Source organism: Zootoca vivipara, chromosome 2 (assembly GCF_963506605.1).
Source record: "Zootoca vivipara chromosome 2, rZooViv1.1, whole genome shotgun sequence".
Classification (NCBI taxonomy): Eukaryota; Metazoa; Chordata; class Lepidosauria; order Squamata; family Lacertidae; genus Zootoca; species Zootoca vivipara.
In genome coordinates, this window is record NC_083277.1 from 70342734 (window position 1) to 70361080 (window position 18347).

Genomic DNA, 18347 nt, shown 5'->3' on the forward strand with positions numbered 1-18347 from the left:
GATTTTTAAGAAATGAAAATCTGAAGCTGACAATGACAAGTGCATATACAGAGCTACAGGCTGCTTATATCATGAGTGGGGAGTTGCAGACCCAATGGCCGAATGAAGCCCTCAGGACTCTCCTAAGGTCACCGTCACCCTGTCCTGTTCCAAACCCTCCTTATGTGCTTTAGTCTAGCTGGAATGTGTAATTGAAACATGATAATGCCTCTTGCTTGCCTGGATAGTAGATAGCAAAGTGTGTATGTGCGTAGAAACTTTTGTGTAGCTGGCATACAGCCTACTGTACAAAGGCAAGTCACATATACTGTATTGCTCCACCCACTTTTTTAGCCTTTGCAGGATTTGCTCATGAAACCCTTTTTTGTTTATGAAAATGAATCCATAGACCCAGGAAACTGGGGGGGGGAGGGGGCACATGTCCAGCGTCCGTGTGAGAGCGAAAGCCCATTCAAAGGTCTAGTCCCTGCTGACAGTCAGGCTCCAGGGCGACCTTCTAAATTATTATTATTAGCCAGCCATCTTGCGGCTTCCAACCCTTATAAAAGCACGGCAAAACATCAAACATTAAAAACTTGTGTCGCTAATTATTTGCTGCAGCTGCTCTAGTCTAGTGTGTTTGAGGAGTTGCACTGGCATTACGTACATTCCGGGCCTGTGTGGCCGACGTAGAGATCGACCTAAGAGTTTCTCCGGGCCGGCTGCGAGGCAATGCACCTATTGCTCCGACTACGGTGCGGCCGCCGAACCCGGGAGCCAGCTTATTCGCCGAGGAGGCCGCCTGTGACGGGAAATGCCGAAAGCAGAGACCCCGTAGCGACGCTGGCCGCCGCCTCACGCGCGGGGACGCCGCGGCCTCCACCTTGGCTCTGGCCCCAGCGCGAATCTAGGCCTTTGTGTACAAACCACACCCACCCGCTCCCCGTGCAAAGAAGCACTTGCTGCTGCCGCCAGTCACGGCCGCACTTTACCTCATAGCGGCGGCGGCTCGCCTGTTCCCTGCCCAAGGCGAGAGAGGCTGCCTGCGGCCACATGTCGTAGCAGAGGGCGGCTCTTCGGCCCCCCACTTATTCGTTGCCGGCCGGCCAGGGCGCGCTCGCTTTGCCCCCCCCCCCGCCCGCGATGTACGACTACGACCAGAGCACCGCCTTCCTGGGCGAGTGGGGCCCCTTCCAGCAACTCATCTTCTTCCTGCTCAGCGCCAGCATTATCCCCAATGGCTTCAACGGGCTCTCGGCCGTCTTCCTCATCGATACCCCCGAGCACCGGTGCCGGGTGCCGGCCAGCGCCAACCTGAGCCTCGAGTGGCTCAACGCCAGCATCCCGCTGGAGAAGCGCGGCGGGCGGCTGGTCCCGCAGCGCTGCCGCCGCTACAGCCTGGAGGCCCTGGCCAACTTCTCCGCCCGCAACCTGGTGCCTGGGCGAGACGTCAACCTCAGCCAGGTGGAGCAGGAGAAGTGCCTGGACGGCTGGGAGTACAGCCGAGAGCCCTACCTCTCCACCATCGTCAGCGAGGTAGGGAGAGAAGGAGGGGAGGCTGCCCTCGAGGTGGCCTCTTCTGGACAGGGCATGGAGAGGAGACCGCGTGGTTGGGACTGTAGCAGCGGAGACGGGGGTTCAGCTCCTCCTCGATCAGCCCTGAAGTTCACGGGGTGACCTTGGGCTGATGGCCGGATCAGCCCGTGAACTTTCCTAGCCCCACCTCGCAAGGTCGCTTTAGAAACCTTGGACGCCTCTCGGGGCTCCTCAGAGAAAGGGATCGGAGGGCAGAAACCCAAGAGACCTAAGCAGAGCGATGCTTTGAGAGAGAAGCGTCAGTTCGTTGTACGGTAGTACAACGCGCGTCATTCCACGCCTGCTCTGTTGCCAACTTGACATGTCTTTGGCATTTTCTCTGCTGTGGTCGTTTCTTTAAAAAATTCACCTGCCAGGCACTTCTTTGTGCGCTTGCAAGATCTCTCTTCTTATTCTAAAACTCAGGTATCCATAAAATTCTGAAATCGCCGTGATGGGGCGTGATGGGGGGGTGTCCTTTCTTCAGCACCCCTCTCTCTTCTCTAGGTCACCCCCCTTTTTAAAGTGAGCAAATAAGTCCAAACTTGCTATCTATTCCTATGGTGCCTAACATGGCCAGTGGCTCCTTAGCTTCTCATGTTCACGACAGATGCTTCTTGGATTTTCCCCCGGGGATGCAAGAGGAAGTAGGAATAGCCTGAGTGACTTCTACCACACAGGAAACGGAATGAGAAGTTGGAAATGTCCAGGCTCGTTGCTACAGAAAGCTTTAACACAATAACATAAATAGAGCCCTGCTAGACCAAAGGCCCATCTATTTCGGTCTTCTCTTCTTACATTGGCCAACTAGATGCACTTCTGGGAAGCCTACAGGCAGGACATGAACACAACAGCACAGGGCCGGCTCTAGGGGTAGCTGGGTGGCGCGGGGCGCCAGGCCGGTAGGGGGGCGCCGCGCTGCGCGTGGTGCCGGAGCGATCTCCGCACCATGGCACCCGACATGCTTGAGATGGCCCTGCAACAGCACTCGCCTCAGTTTCCCTTTCATTCCTATGTTGACTCTCCCTGTCTTAGGGTCCTGTGAGTTTTATGGAGATGTAACTTTTAGAGGAAGAAAGCAGAGCCATTGGAACAAAATTGGAATAATGGCAATATTATATCCCTGTAAACACATTATTCTTAGTTGACGGTGATTGTAACTAGCTTACTTTAAAGTTACTTTAAAGTAAGCTAGATCATATATTTGCATTTAGAATGCTTTCTTCTCTCTCTCTTTCTCTCTCTCTCTCCCTGGGAAACAGAAATGAGTGCAATTTGAATTACTCCAGTCAAGATTTTGTAATTGTTGTCTAGTAGCTTGTCGCACAATGGGCACAGATGGAACTGCTGACAAATTGCTACTGATTTATGGCAGAATAACTTTTTTAAAAAAAACTTAATTGGTCTCTAAGGTGCTACTGGAAGGAATTTTTTAATTTTTAATTTAAAAAGATAACTTTATTGCTCTTTCTTTCAAAAATTTACAAAAAATAAGGAAAAAAAGATGACAACAAGAAAAAAGGATATATACAAATCAATAACGGTTGTAAAATCTATACTGTACATCAAATAAACTATACTAAGCATCAAAAAGGGGAAAATATCTAAAGAAATAACTTAATAACTTAATAGCAGAATAACTTCGTAGTAGTATGATTTATGAAGTCACATAACAAAGGTCAATGTTCCAAACATTCCCTGGCATGTGATGGGAATTGAATGGCCACTCAGTTTGGGGTTCATTTGGGTGCTGCAGTTGGGTTTAGAGATACAGTATTAATAGATTATCAGGGGTTGGACTGTGACACTCTTGGCCCCTACCAACTTTACCATTCTGTGATTTTACCTACCTGCTCATTTATTTGTATATCCAAGAAAAGCATGGAAAATATAGTGCAGTATTGTGCAATAACAATAAACACGTCCACACACAATTTTTCTATTACTGTACTTGCTAAATTACTGCAGGTAACAGCTTCCTTCAATACAATAGAGAGAAAATTTGCATGCTCCCTTACTTCTTTTTGGAAAATTTGCAGAAGGAGCAGAGACAGTGGAACTGGCATGCTACTTTCCCATACTTAGAAACATGGGAAGCTGCCTTATGCCAAGTTAAACCATTGTTCCGTCTAGCTTCCTGTGGTCAATACTCACTGGCAGGCTTGCAGGAGCTCTGTTGGATTTCAGACTGGGGAGATTCGCAGCTCTACCTGGAGATGCTGGGGATTAAATCTGGAACCTTCTACATGCAAAGCAGTTGCTCTACTACTGAGCTACATCCTGTGCATTTCATATATCTATCTTGTTTTTATTCTTACAAAATTATTTAGCTCTTTAATTATATAATAGTTGTAGTCAACCTTAAATTATAATTGTAATTCACCTTTCAATGGGTTCAAATGGTTAAAAGAAAATTGAGGATCAGGCCTTTCCCATAGCTTTGAAGTAGTTTAAGTTCTTTTTTTTAATATATATTTTATTGATTTTATATTACAAAAAGAACAAACATATAAATACATAACATATTTTCCACTGACTTCTGTCCACCCTCCCAGAACCCTCTCCTCCCACCAGAGGATCCCCCGAAAGGCAGGCATTCGGCAGTGTTTCATTTTATGATTGAATTTCTCCCCACCCCTCCCCTCCACCCCCGACACCCCAGTAGTTTATGTGCTTATGTGCTTTGGGTTTAATTATCTCAGATTAAAACAAATGTGTTCTGGCACATCACTCTTATGTCTATTTACTTGAAAGTAAGCATCACTAGTTACAGTGGAACGTACTTCAAAGTATTATGTTAAGGTTGGATAGCGTTGCAAGTTCCTGTAAACAAACTTTGCCATGTGTAGATGTGTAGCATTTTCTGAGTCAGTACTTTTACATACATACCGTAGTAACTTAGTAAAATATTTTACTAACACATGCCAAAAGTTTGCATAGTCCACAGCATTGCTTGAGAGTATCAGATCTACGCACTCTAGAAACTGCTCTTAATTGACCCTGTATGCAAAACTTGTTTTGCACAATCACAGGAGTTGGAATGGACCAAAGGTCTGTTTTGTTCAAAACCCTGCTTCAAGGCAACATCATTCCCTCTTCCTCCCACCTCCATCCTACCTACGTAATTCTGACTGCAGTGTGCCACAACCAAGGAACAAGTGCTCTTCAGGAAGGAGAAACATGTTTCAGTTCAGATCATTAATACTAGCCTTAGCTGATTGAGGTTCAGGGCCTATGGGCGTAGCTGGGGGGGCAGGGGGCAACCCCCCCCAATCAAGTAAATCAGTGCAAATACTTAATTACTTAACTAACTGAGGTTCTGCCTCCCCTAACATAAATCCTGACTATGCCCATGTCAGGACCCCTTGTTTGGTGGTGACTACTAGTCATTACAAAGTGCAAGTAGATAAATAGGTACTGCTCTGGCAGGAAGGTAAACGGCGTTTCCATGCGCTGCTCTGGTTCGCCAGAAGTGACTTAGTCATGATGGCCACATGACCTGGAAGCTGTCTGCAGACAAACGCCGGCTCCCTCGGCTTATAGAGTGAGATGTGCACGCAACCCCAGAGTCATCTGCGACTGGACCTAACCATCAGGGGTACCTTTACCTTTACTAGTCATTACTGTATGGCTTACAGTACATTACATTACAGTACATTACAGGGACCCAGGTGGCGCTGTGGTTAAACCACTGAGCCTAGGGCTTGCTGATCAGAAGGTCGGCGGTTCGAATCCCTGTGACGGGGTGAGCTCCCGTTGCTTGGTCCCAGCTCCTGCCAACCTAGCAGTTCGAAAGCACGTCAAAATGCAAGTAGATAAATAGGAACCACTACAGCGGGAAGGTAAACGGCATTTCCATGTGCTGCTCTGGTTTGCCAGAAGCGGCTTTGTCATGCTGGCCACATGACCTGGAAGCTATACGCCGGCTCCCTCAGCCAATAATGCGAGATGAGCGCGCAACCCCAGAGTCGGTCACGACTGGACCTAATGGTCAGGGGTCCCTTTACCCTTTACCTTACTGTATGGCTATGCTCTGTCTCCATAGTCAGAGGCAGTAATGCTTATGAAAGCCAGGTGCTGGATACCCCCAGAAGGGAGAGTGTCCTTGTGCTCAAATCCAGCTTGTGGGTTTCCCACAGGCATCTGGTTCAGCCATGTGAGAACAGGATGCTGAACTGGATGGGCCATTGGCCTGATCGAGCAGCTCTTCTTCTGAGAGGGAAGAGCCGTGGATCAGTGGATGCAGCTGATGCCACCACTGACCTGCCAATCACCACCTCCGATTCAGCCCCTATGATTCTAGGGGTGCTGCTTTCACATTGCTGTTGCAGCATGGTGGCAGCAACACTCCTAAAGGGTTTCATGTCCCTCAGTCTGAAGAAGGGTCCTTTCTAAGAGTGGACCATTGTGGACAAAGTGGCCTGGAGAGCACCTGTTTGCAGTGCCACAGTTTACTACTGGGAAACATCAAAACTGTATTTGTGACTGCAAAGTGACATCAGTCCAGGCACTTTGTGGGACTACTTTGCTCACGGTGTCTCACTCTGGGGAAGGAACCCATGTTCCTTAGAGCAAGACATGGGTGAGATTGTCCTAGAGAGCCTTAAGTAGCATCTGCACAGCAAGCGGAAGAGCATAATGTAGCAGTGGCTGCAAAAGAGTTGGGTGCATGGAGACAGGTTGATGTCAGCTGGTCTGTCTTGTTTAAAGATGCGTAACGTCTTGCATACTGTTAAATTCAGGTTGCACATTTAAAAGTGGATCTGCTGCTCATGCACAACAAACCAGCTTTTATTCAGGGGGAGGGACCTGTACTTTATTCAATAAGGAAAGCGATAGGAAACTGCCCTGGCTATTGTAGGACAACAACTGCTTGGCACGACATTGTCCAGGCGAACAAATCGGGTTGTATGCTCAATAAACAGACAACATCATAATAACCTTTCCACAAAGTTTATTGAACATTAGGTCATCTGAATGGAACCTTTGTATTCAGAATGGATCACATACTCAAAAAGCTTGACAATTGTGGTCTTTCAGGTCCCCTGGTACCAGCAAATGTATGCAGTGCTCACACTGAACACAGCAAGACCTCAAATTCCATGGCTAGAATCTGGCTCAGAAACTATTATGTTTGCTAGCTAATCCTTCTTGCAGTTCACTGTAGGAGACCATGTCAGTGCAAGAGCCAAGGAGGCAGTTCATACTAGGGAAAGTTCAGTGCAATGAAATACAAACCAGGCAGTTCTGATCCAAAGGCTATTTGACTATTCACTTATAGAATAATTCAAAGGTTTGGGGGTTTTATATTAAAAAATACCTCTTAACCAAGTATGCAGCTTTCATACTTTTATAATTATTTTTTGTTATTTTCTTAATAATTCCAACATTATATTTGCTATCCTTTCATGATCTGTGGCCTTTTTCAGATCCAGGGCCCCACCGTTAACTGCAATCTGCAACATAAAGCCCACATTTACCTTTTTAAAAATATACAAAAAATATACATAGCCACCTTCCTGCTTTTCTTTCCTTGGACATGAAGTGCCCTCTGTGCTTGTCCCATATAGTTCATAACATTGTGGATGACGGATGAATGGGTTTTGTGTCCAGGGAAGAGTGAATGCCATCTTACAAGAGGGAGTAGCATCAGAGCCTCAAAAGATACTGTAAGACTACTCTTGAAGAAACCTTAGGATCTGGATTTTAGCGCCTATTGGCTTGTCACATGTGGAATGCTCTTCCCAGGGACTCTTATGTTCCTTTGTATCTGAACACCTAGAGTGACTTAAAGAAATGTTTTAAGTAATATTTACAGGGCTTGTGGTAAAATATAAATAGTACAATTCAATCCAATAATCCCATTTGTATGTCCATGTAAGGTGGAAGATTCTGAAATTACATACATACACACAGACATTAATGCAATATTGGGAGGGTATTTTTGCCCCACCTTCACCACCTGAAATCTACAAAGGTGAGCTGGGCAAAATATGTACAGTATATGCCCAGCACTAATTTAAGGGTTTTAGCCTTTCCTTATCAGAATACTTTTAGAGTGCAGTCCTAAACACATTTACTAAGTCCCAATGAACACCGTGGGACTTACCTTCGAATAAATATTCATGGGATTATGCTGTTGCACTGTGTAGTCTCCTATATTACATTCCTTTAGTAATGTTTTGGAAATATGAAGTCTGCTTGTCTCATTTATATTTTACAGTTTGCCATATTCCATAGGATCTTAGTTTGGACCCTGTAGTTTCATCAAATTGGACAAAGCCTAATATGAATGGCACACAATCTTAAGTAATTAGTACAAAGGGACTGGGGAAATGTTGCATTATATGCCCACGCACTGAATTCAGCATAGTGTTTAAAGATAACATAAAAGCATCTAGGGAACACAGTTCCCTTTAACCTACTTACATATCTTCTTTCCTGTAAAGCCATGCCCCACCCTATATACAAGTCTCTACCCATAAGTAATATACTCTTTGCCCTAGTTTTCAGAACTTCCATATACCTACGGTACTCCTATCCTCACCTTAAATTACACTTATAAAAGAAAAAAAAATTGTATAGCTAGGTAAAAGTACATTGTCAAGACAGTGCAGATGAAAACAATACAGAGAATGAGAGCAGTTTTCAAGAAACTGGGTGGTCCAATACTAAAGCTGGATTTTTTAAAGACCTGGTAGACACACAGAGATTTGCTCTCCTCCTGCCTGACCTTCCAAAGCTTGCTACAGTTGGCAATTCATAGCCAAAGATGTGGAGCAACTAAACACTTTATAAAGGTGTTGTGCTTATGTTGTCTGGAGCAGTTGCGTAAGTGGCCTTTCACCTACTTTCCCACTTTCAATTTTAAATGTGCTTAACTGTTGCCTCAGTCCTATCTTGTCTTATCTTGCCATTTAGTCAGGGTGACCTTTGCCTGAGATTTAGCCTTACAAGAAATTTTTCGGTGGGGTGGGGAGTATTCACGTTTGATGAAGAATGAGTCCCATTATCTGCATCCATCAAAGCCTTCTGTGCTCTACTGTGCTTAAATGTCATTGAGGATACCAGCATTGGATTTCTATGACAGGAAAGGAACCCTCCCTGTGTCAGATCTTAGTCCTTATATGTGCCAAAGTTACACACGTGGACAGTTCAGATGTCATTCATGATAAGCCAGGCCTTCATGGTTCCCTTCCCCTTTCCTCTTCCTGTTTAACCATAAAGAAGAGCTCAGAACTTTGACTTCCATTTTTGATTGAACACAGTTTAGTGTTTCATCTGAACTATAAGCGCTTGTTAATTTTAACTATGTTTTGTTGAAATAGGCCTGCTTCATAAGTGTCAGGGGGTCTCTCTACAGAGAGCCCCCACCAACCATCCTCACCAGCTCCTCACCCAGCGTCAGCACAAGCAGCGAGTCAGGAGAAAGGAATGAGGAAGTTAGCGGAGTGAAGAGAGGGCTGTCTTATATACCAGAGCCCCAGCACCGCTCGGAGAGAGGGATAGGGGAGGAGGAGCACGGAGGGCTTTCGGACACAGGGCAGCCAGGAAGGCGGCCCTTCCCTCTGACGCCCGAATTGAGGCGTGCGCCCACCCGTAGGGCCAGGGGGCGGCGCTTTGGGGTGCCCAGGCTTTTATGCTGGGCGAAAACCCACAGGAAGCCATTGTGGGGTTCTGACACAGACCATAGCTGCCAAGTTTTCCCTTTTCTCGCAAGGAAGCCTATTCAGCATAATGGAATTTCCCTTTAAAAAGGGGAGAACTTGGCAGCTATGACACAGACTGAGCAGTCATGTTTGCTGATGTTCTTGCACTGTAAATAGTATGCACAATAAAACTCTGACAGACAAGACGGAGTGGAGCGTCTTTACTCAAGAGTAGCCGCAACCATCTCTGACAGCAAGCAATGGTTTGAAGTTGACCTGTTTATTATTATTTTCTTTTAAAAAGTTTTCTAAAAAATAGTAAAGGTCTTTCTTAAAAAGGAAAGGAGGAAATCTGCTGTATTTCTGTTATAGCATTTCCTAATGTCCAAACATTCTATAAAGTCAGACTGCTATCCTGTGGACAGTTACATTGGAGTAATTATAGTTGAATTCAGTGTGACCTATTTCTCTTAGTAAGTATAGATGCATAGGATAAGGATTCCAACCCAGTTCCTGATGATTGGTTGTCCTGCTGCTGGGTTAACCGGGCTATTATGACTTTCTCCCTCCTGATCTAACACATGCACAGTCTGCAAAGAATCTCCACTTCTGTCATGCATCCTATACATAATTAGGTATATCTGAGACAATTGGAATCAATGGGTTTAGGCATGCCTGATTCTGATTGGGGATCAGACTATAAAAGTGTCTGCCACTGTCACAGAAAGTGTCATTTGAACCCAGGGGATTCAGGCTCACCAGGCTGAAAAAGCTACTCTTTGTTTAAGGTTTCCACTGAGTAATGTACTGTTTCCCCAGGAACCTGCTATCTCACCTTCTTTTTCAGTGTTTAAACAGCCAAAATAGCATATAATAAACATTGGTAAGAGTGGGTCACATTTTACAATGCAATATTTCCTCCACACACAATGTAAAAATCTAATAACCTGGTAGTTCGATATTGACTACTGCCGTAGGTATGACTCAGTGCTGTATTTACCTTGTGAATATCCACAGTGAATGTTGGCAGTGACCATTTTGACGATTGACCCTAGTTACTTACCTGTACCTAGGACTGTCAGTAAACAGATTTTAAAATTTTGTGTGTGTGTGTGTGTGTGTGTGTGTGTGTGTGTGTGTGTAGAAACATGTTATGATAGCAGGGTTAAATACAAATGAATATATCAACAGCAAGGTCCTAAGGTTATTTACTCAGAAATGAATTCCACTGAGTTTAGTGAGACTTACTTCCTTGGTTGAAAGCTCAGATTTGAAAACATTTCCTATTAGGTTTAAAATGAAATCACTTGTATGTCCCTGAAAATAGACATCACATACTTCAGTGATGATATTCAAGATAACCGTGTTTATGTCATCAGGGTGGAATTGAATATTCTCCTAGAGGGATGCCATTCTTGATACTATGTTTATAAGAGCTGCACTATGGAAACGTTTGTTAATATCAAGGCCACATTCTGCTATGCTGGGCCTGCAAGTTTTGTAACCTGAGAAATAGGTCTCCTTCAGGAGATGCCCTACACATCAGACCAGTGCTGTGCCACAATGCTTCTGTAACTTTCCAATCCAAGGCAGAAGTGATGCAGTCCATTCTGTTAATTTAACCCTTAATAACTTGGGACCAGTTCACTTACAAGATTGCCTTACCCCATATGTGCCCACTTGACCACTTTGATGGGCGGAATTGGCACTACTACAGGTGCCACATAATAACCATTCTGCATTTGTAAGAACTCAGTCATTTTGTATGACAGCACGTACACTTTGGAACTCCCTGCCTATTGATATCAAGCAGGTGTGACTTCACTGTATTCTTGTTTAGGCAAGCCTACACAAATGCTTAGAAATGCTGGTGTGAATTTTAATCTGTTTTCATATTTTAACTTTTTGTATGTTTTAATATATTGTACATTTTTCTTGATTTTATTGTTTTGTAAACCGCCTTGAGGGTGTTTTGTTGTTTTATTTAACAATTCAGCAGCATACAAATTTTGTGAAATAAATAAAATAAAATAGATAAAAATAACACCCCTGTTGAGGGAACTTCTCTGGCTGCCGGTATGCCACCAGGTGTAGTTCGGTATTTTGTTTTTAGCATTTAAAGCCCTAAACAACTTGGGACCAGGTTACCTAAGTGACCACCTCACTCTATATATCCCTGTCTGCCAAGTGTGTTCCTTAGATGGGGCACTACTGAGTACTGCATACCCAGGAGCTGTGCTTGTTCTAGAAAGAGGTATTTTAGTGTTGCAGCTCCAGCCCCCTGGAATCAATTACCAGCCAATATTTGACTGGCACTCAGTGTCATGAAGTTTAGGCACCTACTAAATGCATTTTTGTTTAGGAAGGCTTTCCCTGAGGTGTGACCCAATCATTTCTTAAATATAAATTGTACACTTGTATTAATGGTTTTGCTGTTTTTAGAGTTTGTAACCCTGTTTAGGGAAGTTTTTAATGTTTGATTCTATTTTTAATACTCTGTTGGGAGCCGCCCAGAGTGGCTGGGGAAATAATCTGGCAGGGTATAAATAATAAATAAATCTTTATTATTATTATTATTATTATGGTTTAATTGATTTTAGAATTTGTATTGTTGTGTTCTGTTTTTATCTTGCTGAACCCCACTTTGATGGCCTTCCACTATCCCACATTGTCTGTCTATATTATGAAATTTGTCTTTCATCTTAAGTGGAGTGCCCTGAGATACGTAATTAAGTGGCCACCACATGGTGAATGACTTTCTGTTCCACACCTTGCAGATAAACCATTATCATCATGTGCAGCACAGACCCTTCTAATCCTCTCTGACAATGTTTTATGCACTATCTAGCCTGATATAAGTAGCAGCTCTTGTGATTGTTAGGATTTGACGTGCCTTTGGCAACTGAGTGGATTTCATCATCTGAATTATCTCAGTAGCAGGGAATAGACTAGTACGTGAAGGTCAGGAAAAAGTAGTCAGGTATATATTTTTCTACTGTTAACAATGTTACATGCTCTGCATGAGAAATGGCATTGCATTTAGCATTATGTGAGACCTGCAGCCTAGCTCTGTGAACTTCAGTAACCTTGCCTAAAAGGTATGGGAGAATGAAAATAGCTCTTGCCTGAGTTGATTTGCTATATTCAGTTCTGAATCTGTCCCAAGTAATGCTACTAGGCTACACTGCAATTCTAACTGCTGTTGAGCTAAATACACGCTAAGCTTACAAGGAAACAGCACAGTCTCACCTGTGCAAACACAACTTTGGATGGCGGAGGTGTATATTCTGTGGCTCTCCAGATATTGTTGGACTCCAGTTTCCTTCATCTCTGACCATTGACCATTGACCATGTTAAGCGTTGGTCTCAGTCTCTGCTGTTCTGACAGTCTGTTTTCAACTGTTCTTAGGAAAATGTGCACATTACTAAAAAAAAAACCCATACTCACTGGCTCGGATCCTAACAGCCCTTACATGAATAGAACAGAGTTTTTGTTCACAGAACAGGGCTTTCACACCTCTCACCTTCCCTCTGCATCCCCTGACAATCTGCTCCTGGGGATTGGGAAAACCCTTGAAAATAACGTGTGATACGGTGGTGCAGTGTGAGGCAGTAGTTGGCAGCAATTGACCTCCCCCTTTCATGAATGGAGGAACAACTTAGGATCCAAGGCATTGCACTTGCTTGTGTATCTAAGAATATATTGTCAACAATGCAACATTCAAATTTAAACAAGAAATTCCTTTAAATTCCACTCATTTTTATCTGAATCACCCTATGCTAAAAATTCAGCTCTGTTGTTCAGCATCTGTAGAGCCCTTTTGATGGTTTAACCCAGGCATGTCAAACCTGAGGCCCTCCAGATGTTTTGGCCTACAACTCCCATGATCCCTAGCTAGCAGGACCAGTGGTTGGGGAAGATGGGAATTGTAGTCCAAAACATCTGGAGGGCCGCAGGTTTGACATGCCTGGTTTAACCCAAGGCATGGTTAGGCAACCTAAGGCCCGGGGGCTGGATCTGGCCCAATCGCCTTCTAAATCCGGCCCGCGGACGGTCCGGGAATCAGCATGTTTTTACATGAGTAGAATGCTTTTATTTAAAATGCATCTCTGGGTTATTTGTGGGGCATAGGAATTTGTTAATTCTTTTTTCAAAATATAGCCCGCCCCCCAAATGATCTGAGAGACAGTGGACCCTGCTGAAAAAGGTTGCTGACCCCCTGACCTAAGGCCTCAACAAATAGACCAAACAGGCATTTGAGAAGAGATTTTAGATCAAAACATTGAATTCTGATTTACACATAAAGGTACTTTTTAAATTTAAAAAGTCCATTCTAGTAGTAATCTAGCAGGTTACTGTTTGGTTATTGTAGAAAATGGGCCATATATATTACATGCATGCCAAAAATATTGAATCTCTCTCTCTCTTACAGTGGGATCTTGTGTGTGAAAATGACTGGAAAGCGCCTCTAACTACCTCTTCGTTCTTTGTGGGCGTACTGATTGGATCCTTTGTATCTGGACAGCTCTCAGATAGGTAAAGTGTATATATTAATGGTTTTGTGATTCTTTTTTTTAGACACAACCCTTTAAAATTCAGTTAGAGCTAAGTTTCTGCATTGCAGTGGATTTATTTTTCAACTGTAGTGAATTAGCTGATTTCTAAATAGGTAGCACCAAAATGTCTGGTTCTTCTTTCCATAATTGCATGATCTGTGATGGACTTTGAGAGCACAACATGCTTCCCATAACTTTTTTTCTTTCAGTTAAGCATGAGGTATTTCAACAAATTTTGTATTACAGTAGTATATCAAACAATAATTTGAGTGATGCCATATTTTCACCCTTGAGCAATCTAATCAACATAGCCATCAATTTAAGCTGCCAGCACAACAAAAACTAATATATTTGATATTTTCCTATATCGTTCAAGATATGCTTATCACAACTATGAATGATGCCATTTTGACGTTATGAAATAAGTAAAACAAAATTCCATTGTGATGTGTTTTATGGCCAACCTTTGGCTTAATTTACCTGCTTAGATATCTTTGTGTATGTATGTAATGCAGTAGCCCTGATGAAAATGAAACTGGATGTTATGTACATATTCAGGATACAATTGTATTTTTCATGCCTGAACTTCAGCTTAAATTCTACACCTTTTTTTAAGGGCATCAGGCAGGACATAAAACACAGCGTAAAGTGATATTACCCTTGAACATTGAAATGTAATAATACAACTTAGTATCTGCACAGACAACACAATTTTCTGTTTGGAGTACATACAGCACAACTGTCGCTCCCATTTTTCATCCCAATCCAGTTTACTCCCACAACCTGTTAAAAATCACTTGATAACAAGATATATCATAAAAGAACTACTCAAGAACAGCAACAATGAGAGTAAAAACAGCATATCCTTATTCTATTTGAGTTGTCCATCGTATTTAAAAAGCAGGGCAAATTCGGCTAAAAATAAAATGTTTCCCTATTGGAGATAAATGTTTACTGAAAATGTAAGAATTTATCCATAACCTTTAAAGCAGTAACTTGAAACACCTGCGTATGTTTAAATAATCACAGAAAACACATCAAAATAGCCATGCTTTGTTTAAAAAAAAACAAGAAGTCACAATTCATATCATACCTGAAATGCAAAGTAAACATTGAATACATTGGGCGGATGACAATTATTGGATTTTTACTCTAGTGCCAACCTACCTTACAAGTAGCTTTTTTATCGTGGCACAAGCCACAGTGTTTCTCAAACTTGCGTCCCCAGTACAGCAGATTAAAGTAATGGGAACAAAAGTTTGAATCCAGAGAAACTTCCTCTGCTTCCAACCCAACAAAATGTTTTGGTTCTCTTTAAGAACATACGAATAACCCTGCTGGATCACGCCAAAGGCCCATCTAGTCTGGCAATCTTTTCTAACAGTGGTCAACCTGGTGTTTATGTGTAGCCCACTGAGTACAACATCATTCTCGCCACTCCCAGTAACTGGTACTCAAGGGCATACTATCTCCAGTAGGGGAAAGGGTCCCCATCAACCTACAGTTCCCATCGACCCTAGCTAATGTGGCCAGTAGTCCAAGATTATGGGACTTGCAGTCCAGCAACATCTGGAAGGCACTAGATTGGGTACACCTGATATAGAGAGAAAACAAGGCTAAGGGAGATGTGATCAAGAGGACCCCCATGAAAGTTAATAGATATTAATCCCCACAAATATAAACCCCAGACCCTTGGTTTCTACTATTTTAATGTTTCATAAACTAACATGATTTTTATTTATCTTTGTCCCATGATAGGTTTGGAAGGAAAAATGTGCTGTTTGTCACAATGGGAGTCCAGACTGGCTTTAGCTTCCTCCAGATCTTCTCAACAAGCTGGGAGATGTTTTCCATCCTGTTTCTCATAGGTGGAATAGGGCAGATCTCTAATTATGTGGCAGCGTTTGTACTAGGTATATAACAGTCTTTAAGCAGAGTATGAATTCTCAGTATTGTTGCCGACTTTTCAATGACTGATGTTGTGTTTAGGGGCTCTTCCTCCTCCCTCTCACAGTGCATGCTGAGCCATTATAAAGATTGGGCAAGCTGTACATCAGGGGTAGGCAACCTAAGGCCTGTGGGCCGAATGCGGCCCAATCGCCTTCTCAATTCGGCCCGCGGACAGTCCGGAAATCAGCGTGCTTTTACATGAGTAGAATGTGTCGTTTTATTTAAAATGCATCTCCGGGTTATTTGTGGGGCCTGCCTGGTGTTTTTACATGAGTAGAATGTGTGCTTTTATTTAAAATGCATCTCTGGGTTATTTGTGGGGCATAGGAATTCATTCATTTCCCCCCCAAAAATATAGTCCGGCCCACCAAATGGTCTGAAGGACGGTGGACCGGCCCACGGCTGAAAAAGGTTGCTGACCTCTGCTGTACACGTTTCCCTTAGCCCCATCCAGCTCATTCTCTTCACTCGGTGTAAGACACTCAAGCTCTGAGTTTTAAGTTACCAAACTGAAATGGCAACTGAGTCTGCAGTGGAAGACGTTAGGGTGTGCACACCTTTCAGTCTTCGTAATAGCTCAACATACACATTGAACTGATGGAGAAGACAGGGTTTTATTGAACCTATGGCAGTATTCCCGTAAGCTAATTGTGCGTTTTGTCTTGTGGCTTCAGTCTTTCATACTGTAGAATTGAATGGAATTTAAGCAGCGTAAGGGTCAAATTAGGTATTATCTTATAAAGGTATGACTACATCCCCTGTGTCTTTTTATTTTTCCCCGGAAAGATGTCAATGAGGCATTCACACATCTATTTTTTTCTAACTGAATGAATATACTAGCCTAAAGTATTGGCAAAGATTAGAGTGTGAATTCTTTGCTAACCATTCATTTGGTCTTGCATCCAGTGACCATTAGAGAGTTAATAAAATAAATAATAATAATAATAATAATAATAATAATAATAATACAATGGTACCTTGGGTTACAGACGCTTCAGGTTACAGACTCCGCTAACCCAGAAAGAGTACCTCGGGTTAAGAACTTTGCTTCAGGATGAGAACAGAAATCGTGCTCCAGCGGCACAGCAGCAGCGGGAGGCCCCATTAGCTAAAGTAGTACCTCAGGTTAAGAACAGTTTCAGGTTAAGACGGTAGACTCCTAATCTGGGGAACCGGGTTCACGTCTCCGCTCCTCCACATGCAGCTGCTGGGTGACCTTGGGCTATCTAGTCACACTTCTCTGAAGTCTCTCAGCCTCACTCACCTCACAGGGTGTCTGTTGTGGGGGAGGAAGGGAAAGGGGATTGTTAGCCGCTTTGAGACTCCTTTGGGTAGTGATAAAGCGGGATATCAAATCCAAACTCTTCTTCTTCTTCTTAAGAACGGACCTCCAGAACGAATTAAGTTCTTAACCTGAGGTACCACTGTAATTTTTATACCCCACCCACCTCAGCCAAAACCGGGCTCAGAGCGGTTAACATCAAATGTATAATACATTAACGTAAAATGATAAGGCTAGACTGTCTCTTTGAACTGTATTTCAATATAGTGCATCCTCTTAACCCAAAATATTATGTACTATCATTTACAGCAAAATGCTTAATCATGAGGAACTCACTCTTCACTATCAATCTAAATACTCTTCTTTATGCAAGATCAGGTACTGAAGTAGAGGCATACCTTAAATCCAAGGAAGAGGCACTGGGCTTTTTAAAGTGTTTCCCAAATACTTACCTTTGGGCAAAATAAGAGGGCTTTTTAAAGTTAAAAGGCTAATCAACACTCCCTTGTTTTGAACAGGCACAGAAATTCTCGGCAAATCAATCCGTATTATCTACTGCACGTTTGGTGTTTGCATATTTTATGCATTTGGCTACATGCTGCTGCCACTGTGCGCTTACTTCATCAGAGACTGGCGGATGCTGCTAGTGGCTCTCACTATACCTGGCCTGCTGTACGTTCCACTGTGGTGGTGAGTGTATCTATATCTATATATATATATAAATGTAAACATCGTGAAAGTGCGTGTTCCACTTTTCTCCGTAACCGCTTGACCGATTGCCCTGAAATTTTGACACAACGATCCAGGCCACTCCCCGAGCGTTGTTAGAAAAAAAATCCCTCAAATTTCACACCTGGGAGGTATAAACCTGCTTTTCCACAAAGTAAAACAGCGCCCTCAAGCGGAATTCCTCCCACAGTACACCCCCTCCCTTCCTGTGAAATCTACACCACACCCACAAACCAAATGATGACATCATCAACCAAGCAACTGAAACCACCAAAGCGGCCATTATCAGACCCCTAGGCCCCTGCCAGGCTGTTGGGCCCCCACTACGCCCAGGGGGGGGGGAGAGGGTGAGCGCCCGGATCGCAGATCGCAGCACAGCCTTTGTTTTATGTAGGCCCCTGCCAGGTTGCCAGACCCCCACTAGGCCCAGGGGGGGAGAGGGGGAGTGCCCGGATCACAGGCCGCAGCACAGCCTTTGTTTTATGTAGCCCCCTGCCAGGCTGCCAGGCCCCCACTGGGCCCAGGAGGGCGGAAGGGCGACCGCCCGGGTCGCAGGCCGCAACACGGACTTTGTTTTATGTAGGCCCCTGCCAGGCCGCCAGGCCCCCACGAGGCCCGGGGTAGCG

General features: G+C 43.6%; 1 protein-coding gene across 2 annotated transcripts in view; it reads left to right on the forward strand.

Annotated features, from left to right (window-relative positions):
• Positions 1–853: 853 nt before the first annotated feature.
• Positions 854–18347, forward strand: part of LOC118080344 (organic cation/carnitine transporter 2) — a 32126-nt gene continuing 14632 nt past the window's right edge. The window contains exons 1-4 of one of the 2 annotated variants that reach the window (XM_035105412.2): positions 854–1515; positions 13637–13740; positions 15519–15673; positions 17511–17682. In XM_035105412.2, the coding sequence (XP_034961303.1) occupies positions 1123–1515; positions 13637–13740; positions 15519–15673; positions 17511–17682 (824 nt within the window). In that variant the 5' untranslated portion in view covers positions 854–1122. The remainder of the gene's footprint in view (positions 1516–13636; positions 13741–15518; positions 15674–17510; positions 17683–18347) is intronic. The other variant, XM_035105411.2, reaches the window with a different exon arrangement.